General features: G+C 56.2%; 1 protein-coding gene across 1 annotated transcript in view; it reads left to right on the forward strand.

Annotated features, from left to right (window-relative positions):
- Positions 1-6,066, forward strand: part of LOC103250625 (myosin-14) — a gene marked incomplete at both ends in the record, with an annotated part of 21,581 nt that overhangs the window by 11,500 nt on the left and 4,015 nt on the right. The window contains 4 exons of the mRNA XM_021708126.1: positions 3,595-3,622; positions 3,743-3,845; positions 4,486-4,509; positions 5,886-5,978. Of these exons, the coding sequence (XP_021563801.1) occupies positions 3,595-3,622; positions 3,743-3,845; positions 4,486-4,509; positions 5,886-5,978 (248 nt within the window). The remainder of the gene's footprint in view (positions 1-3,594; positions 3,623-3,742; positions 3,846-4,485; positions 4,510-5,885; positions 5,979-6,066) is intronic.

Here is a 6,066-nt window from a genome sequence, read left to right on the forward strand (position 1 = left end):
CGGCCACCACAACCTCGACCTGCTGGGCTTCGGCAATGCTTCTGCCTCAGCCTTCCAAGCAGCCAGAATTGCAGGCACGCGCTACTGTGCCCGGCTAATTTTTTGATTTATTGTAGAAATGACCTCTCGCCAAGTTGCCCAGGTGGGTCTCGAACCCGCGGGCTCAGGCAATCCACTCACCTCAGCCTCCCAAAGGCACGGGATTACAGGCTGAGCCACTGAGCCTAGCCCAAATATATATTATACACTTAGAAATATGTATTCACATCAAATAACTTATAATAATACACAGCATATACTTATTTAATAGGCACTATAGATATATATATTCGGAGTCTCACTCTGTCCCCAGGCTGGAGGGCGGTGGCACACTCATAGCCACCGCAGCCTCAACCTGCTGGGCTCCGGCAATCCTTCCACCTCAGCCTTCCAAGTAGCCGGAACCACACCACCATGCCTGGCTAGTTTTTTACTATATTGTAGAGACGACGTCTCGCCAAGTTGCCCAGGCTAGTCTCGAACCCCCAAATATGGGCAGTCCTCTCGCCTCTGCCTCTCAAAGTGCTGGGATTATAGGCGTGAGCCACTGTGCCTGACCTAAACCTGTATTCTTTACTAGAACATACTCATCATATATGTATATTCACATTACAAATTCACATATAGTAATAGGTCACTGTTTACTTGGTTATAGAAGTTTTTGTATATTTTATATATTTTTGTAATTATTTGTAGTAATAATTTTTAGCAGTTATCACACGCGAGCTGTTGTTATATCTTAGGATAAGTGTTCCATGCCATTAGGGTGAGCCCTGCCCCGTGCCAAGCGCTTTCCGTGGACTTGTTTCTTGAGATTTCTTCCTTGACGCGTGTGTTATTTGGAAGCTTTGGGATTTTCTCTTCTCTTTCTGTTAGCCATTTCTGGTTGAGTCCCATTGGGGTCCGAGAGCAGACATCGAGAGATTTCTGTTCTCTTGAATTCGTGAAGGTGCGTTCTGAGGCTGAGGCCCTAGACGTGGCCTGTCTTGGCCAGTGTTCCCATGGGTGTGAGGCGAATGTGAGTCCTTCTGTGGGGGACAGTGGCTTCTAGAAGTCCCTTATGCCCCGCTGGTTGGTGCCACTGTTGACTTCAGCCGTGTCCTGGCCGGATTTCCATCCATTCCGGTAGTCAGCGTCGAAGTCTCAGGCTGGCATAGTAGCTTCTTCTCTCTCCGGCCCGTCCTGTCCATTTTTGCTGGATGAATTCATTTAACCTTGCAGCATCTTGATGAAATGGGTTCTCTCACTATCCCTGATTTCCAGGTGGGGAGGCTGAGGCACGGCGCAAAGCAGTCCCTGCCCACGGTCAGTGGGGTTTGAACCCAGGGCCTCCCGCCTCCCTGTGTTCTGTCTTCATGTTGTGCAGGGCACCGCGCTGAACATGTTTTAAACTCCCTCCCTGAGCTCTGGTTGCAGCCCTGGGAGATACCTAGTGGCTGTTTTGAGTCCCATGTTTCCAGATGGGGAAACAGAGGCACGGAGCAGCCCAGAGACAGGCCCGCAGCCGCACAGAGAGGCAGCTGGGCCGTGACCCCGCAGCCATGGGGCTCCCCACACTGGACATCAACTCTGGGGTCCTACTGACACAACTCCTTGGCTTCACACCACCCAGAGGGTGGGGGGCAGTGGCTCATGCCTGTAATCCCAGCACTTTAAGAGGCCGAGGTGGGAGGATTGCCTGAGCCCAGGAGTTCGAGACCAGCCTGGGCAACATGGCGAGACCTCGTCTCTACAAAAAATAAAAAAAGTTAGCCAGGCATGGTGGTGCATGCCTGTGGTTCCAGCTACTCGGAGGCTGAGGTGGGGAGGATTGCCTGAGCCCAGAAGATTGAGGCTGCAGTGAGCCGTGATCGAGCCACTGGACTCCAGCCTGGGCAACAGAGTGAGACCCTGACTCAAACAGACAAACACCCGGAGGGCTCACATCCTGCTTAAAAACCACTCAGACCCTTGGATCGTGGCTTCAAATCCATCTGCACTGCTCACTGTCTCTGCCACCTCTCTGGCTCCCTCTCCTTTCTGTCCCAAACATCCCCAACTGAGTTCTACCTCAAAGCCTTTGCCCTAGCTGTGCCCTTTTCCTAAGCTGTCACCTCTTCCGGGAGGCCTTCCTGGCTTTCCCCCAAGTCACTTCTTACTTCTCTAATACCAGGGTTGCTCAATCCAGCTCTTCTGGCATTTGGGGCCAGATGACTCTTCATTGGGGGGCCTGTCCTGTGCCCGTGGGGTGATCAGTAGCCCTGGGCCCCACCCACTCAGTGCTAATAGAACTCCCCTCCCTGGCTGAGATAACCACAGGTGTCCCCACTCGTTGCCAGATGTCCCCTGGGAGGAGCGGAGGACAGATCATCTTCGATCGAGAGCCATAGCCTTATTTTCTTACCTGTTTCATTTTCCTCCCAGGGCGAGTTGCTACTAGAAATCACGTTTTATTTTTTTGAGTCGGGGTCTCACTCTGTGACCCAGGCTGGAGTGCGGTGGCATGATCACAGCTCACCTCAGCCTCGACTTCCTGGGCTCAGACGATCCTCCCACCTCAGCCTCCCGAGTAGCTGGGACTACAGGCACACGCCACCACACCCGGCTAAAGTTTTGATTTTTTGTAGAGACAAGGTCTCCCTATGTTGCCAGGGCTGGTCTCGAACTTCTGGGCGCAAACAATCCTCCCACCTTGGCTTCCCAGAATGCTGGGATTATAGGCATGAGCCATTATGCCCAGCCAAAATCATCTCTGATATTTGTGTGGTTTTCTTGTTCCCCTAAAACTCAAGTGGGGGCAGACACCTGGCCAATGCCCCACTCCCCGGATGCCTGGTGCTTGGTGGGTGGTTGGTATGCACTTGTGGAAGGGTGGTCAGGTCCAGGGTGGTGCCAGGGAGACATCTTATATCACAGGACCCACTCTTGTGTCTTTGACTCTCACCAGCCCAGCCTGAGGCGGCGCACAGTAGGGCCTCACGCTGAGGTTGCTGAATGAACTATGTCTGTCCAGGTGGGGTAGTCTTCATTTTGCAGATGGGGACACCAAGGCTCAGAGAGGGAAACTTGCTTTCCCAGGGTCACGCAGCAATCAAAGGACCGAGTCGGGTGGGCTATTGGAATCCAGGAGTGTTACACATCAAAATTTGAGATTTGCCTTATTACTCGGAAGTGACCTTAAAAAGGCAGTGGACCAGGTGCGGCGGCTCAAGCCTGTAATCCCAGCGCTTTCGGAGTCGGAGGCGAGAGGATTGCCTAAAACCAGGGGTTTCAAGACCATCCTGGGCAACTTGGTGAGACTTCGTCTCTACAATAGATGAAAAAATTAGCCAGGCGTGATGGCGCACGCCTGTAGTTCTGGCTACTTGGAAGGCTGGGGTGGAAGGATCGCCGGAGCCCAGCAGGTCAACGCTGGGGCAGCCATGAGGGTGCCAGTGCGCTCCAGTCTGGGTGACAGAGTGAGACTCCGACTCAAAAAAGAAAAGAAAAGAAAAGGCAGTGGCCAACGTAAGGGGCTGGAGAGTCCCTCTGGAGAGGCTCCCCCAGGTGACATGTCACCCCCTCCTTCTCCTACAGATCGTGAGGATCAGTCTATTCTCTGCACGTGAGTAATCCCGGAGGAGGAGGGCTCCCAACTGGGCGTGGCTCTGGATGGGATGAGCAGAGCAGGGGGCTCACCTGGCATCCTTGCGGACCCCCCATGCTCCCCCTTGCCCTCCCACAGCGGGGAGTCTGGAGCTGGGAAGACGGAGAACACCAAGAAGGTCATCCAGTATCTCGCCCACGTGGCGTCGTCACCAAAGGGCCGGAAGGAGCCGGGCGTCCCCGTAAGCCCCCCAGCCGTGGGACGCCCCCCAGGCCCTGCCCAGCACTGCCCCTCCGTCTTGGGCTCTGCTCCCCACCGCCACATGCCTGCCTGCTTCCTGAGGGCCACAGCGGGTGTGGGGCCTTCTCCTGGCCGCCCGTGGCACCTGAGTGCCTACTATGTGCCTGGGGCGGGGCTGGGAGGCAGGGAGGGCTGGTGGCACCAGGGCCGGCCGGACTTGGCCTCCATGGCCCTAGGAATGGCTCCCGACACTTAGTAGGTGCTTTATTTTCTGAGCGCCTACTACGTGTCGGTGATGGGGTCTGTCGTCTAAGTGAGCACTCTGTGGGACTGCCCCCATTCTAAGGCCTGTGCTGCCCACGACCCTCTGGTGGGGCGAATGCAACTTGCCTGTGGGGACCCAAGCATGAGAGGGGCGGGGCCGTGTTGCCCACGCCCCCAGGAAGGGCTCGAGTGGGATTGAGACCCAGGCGTGTGGTTCCCCCCACCGCCCCGGAGCCACCGCTCTCCATTTGCCCAGTGTCCCTGGTCTCCTCCCCCACCACCCTGCGGCCGCCCGAGCCCGCCGGTTCATCTGTGTGTCTGCCTGTGTTCCATGTGCTGTGTCCTGGTCCGTGTCTCATGTCCTGTGACCTCCTCAGGCGTCCACCAGCACCATGTCTTATGTGAGTAGCAGGGAACCCCCCCCGAGCCTTAATGCCGCCCCTAATGCCCCTCCGGCCGCCCAGCCCGGGTCATCCTGGTAGACGGGGCCCCAGGCGGCACCGGTTACACCTGCCAGAGATGCCACCCTCTCCCCCGCCCCGCACTGTGCTGCCTTTGGTGGCCCTGCCACGTGTGCAGACGGCCACAGACACCCACGCGAAACAGTTAGAGGCCAAAATGGTCACTTTCTGCCAATCTCCTCACTGCCTGCAGCCAGTGCCACACATCCGCAGGCACCCAGGCCTCGGCAGCATTGCTGGGACAGACACTCAGGTACTGAACTCTCTGTACCAAGCCACGTGCCCTGCACATACGTTGTTATTCGGCAAGGCCGCCCGCCCAGCTGGACCCTTCCACTCTGACACCAGCAGGATGCAGACTGAGGCATGGCACACACACACAGGCCGCCCTGTATGGGGTGCCGACTGTGTGCCTGGTGCTGACCCATGGGGGGCCGGAGGGAAGTTCCGAGTCAGGTCCCTACCACGGAGTGGCATGGTGGGGGAAGAAAACCACCATTTCTTGAAGGCCTCCTAGGTGCCAGACAGTTTGAAGCGCTTCACAAAAATGGTGCAGATTTTCTTTTTCGTTAAAAATTCTGGCCAGGCACCGTGGCTCTCACCTGGGAGGCTGAGGTAGGAGGGTTGCTTGAGACCGGGGGTTTGAGACCAGCCTGGGTAATATAGCAAGCCCCTATCTCTAGAGATAGATAGATAGATAATAATTCTGCCAGCCTGGGCAACATAGCAAGACCCCATCTCTAGAAATAAATAGATGGATAGATAGACAGATAGAAAGAAAAGAATGTTGCCAGCCTGGGCAACGTAACAAGACCCCATCTCTAGTAATAAACAAATAAATACACAAACAGGCAAACAAATAAAAATCCCACCAGTCACACAAGAGTACCTATTCACCATGACAGTAACAGCAGACAAGGCCCAGTGCGAGTCCTCCTTGTGCCTCAGTCCCCCCTTCCTTGGAGTGACAGTCTGGTGCGCACCCTCGCAGACCCTTCTCCGTATGTTTGCTGAGCTGTGTCTCTCTGTAGGTAGGGGAGTCTTGTTCTGTGGTGTCTTCTCCTTAATTTGTTTCTTTACGAGCCGAAGGGATCCCATGGAAGGCCGCGTTCTGCAGCTTGTTTTCCCGGTTTCCACTTTGCAACATGTCCTGAGGATGTCTCCCCGATTCCCTCACGATATGCCATGGAAAGACCCGGATGTGGGAAGTGGGTGTGCACCCAGATACGCCAGGGCCCCCACACCCGCACACGCAGCCCGCCCGCAGGACACAGCCCCCGCCGGGCTCACGGGTGAGCGCTGTGTCCTTCCTGCAGGGCGAGCTGGAGCGGCAGCTGCTGCAGGCCAACCCCATCCTGGAGGCCTTCGGGAATGCCAAGACCGTGAAGAATGACAACTCCTCTCGCTTTGTGAGTGCCGGGGAGGGGCCGGGGAGCGGCCAGGGAGCGGGCTGTGGGGGGTGAGACCTGTGGGTCTGAGGGAGGAGGGGCTGGGGGG

This window comes from Carlito syrichta, unplaced genomic scaffold (genome assembly GCF_000164805.1).
Source record: "Carlito syrichta isolate Samal-C Ts95f unplaced genomic scaffold, Tarsius_syrichta-2.0.1 Scaffold130742, whole genome shotgun sequence".
NCBI classification, from domain to species: domain Eukaryota; kingdom Metazoa; phylum Chordata; class Mammalia; order Primates; family Tarsiidae; genus Carlito; species Carlito syrichta.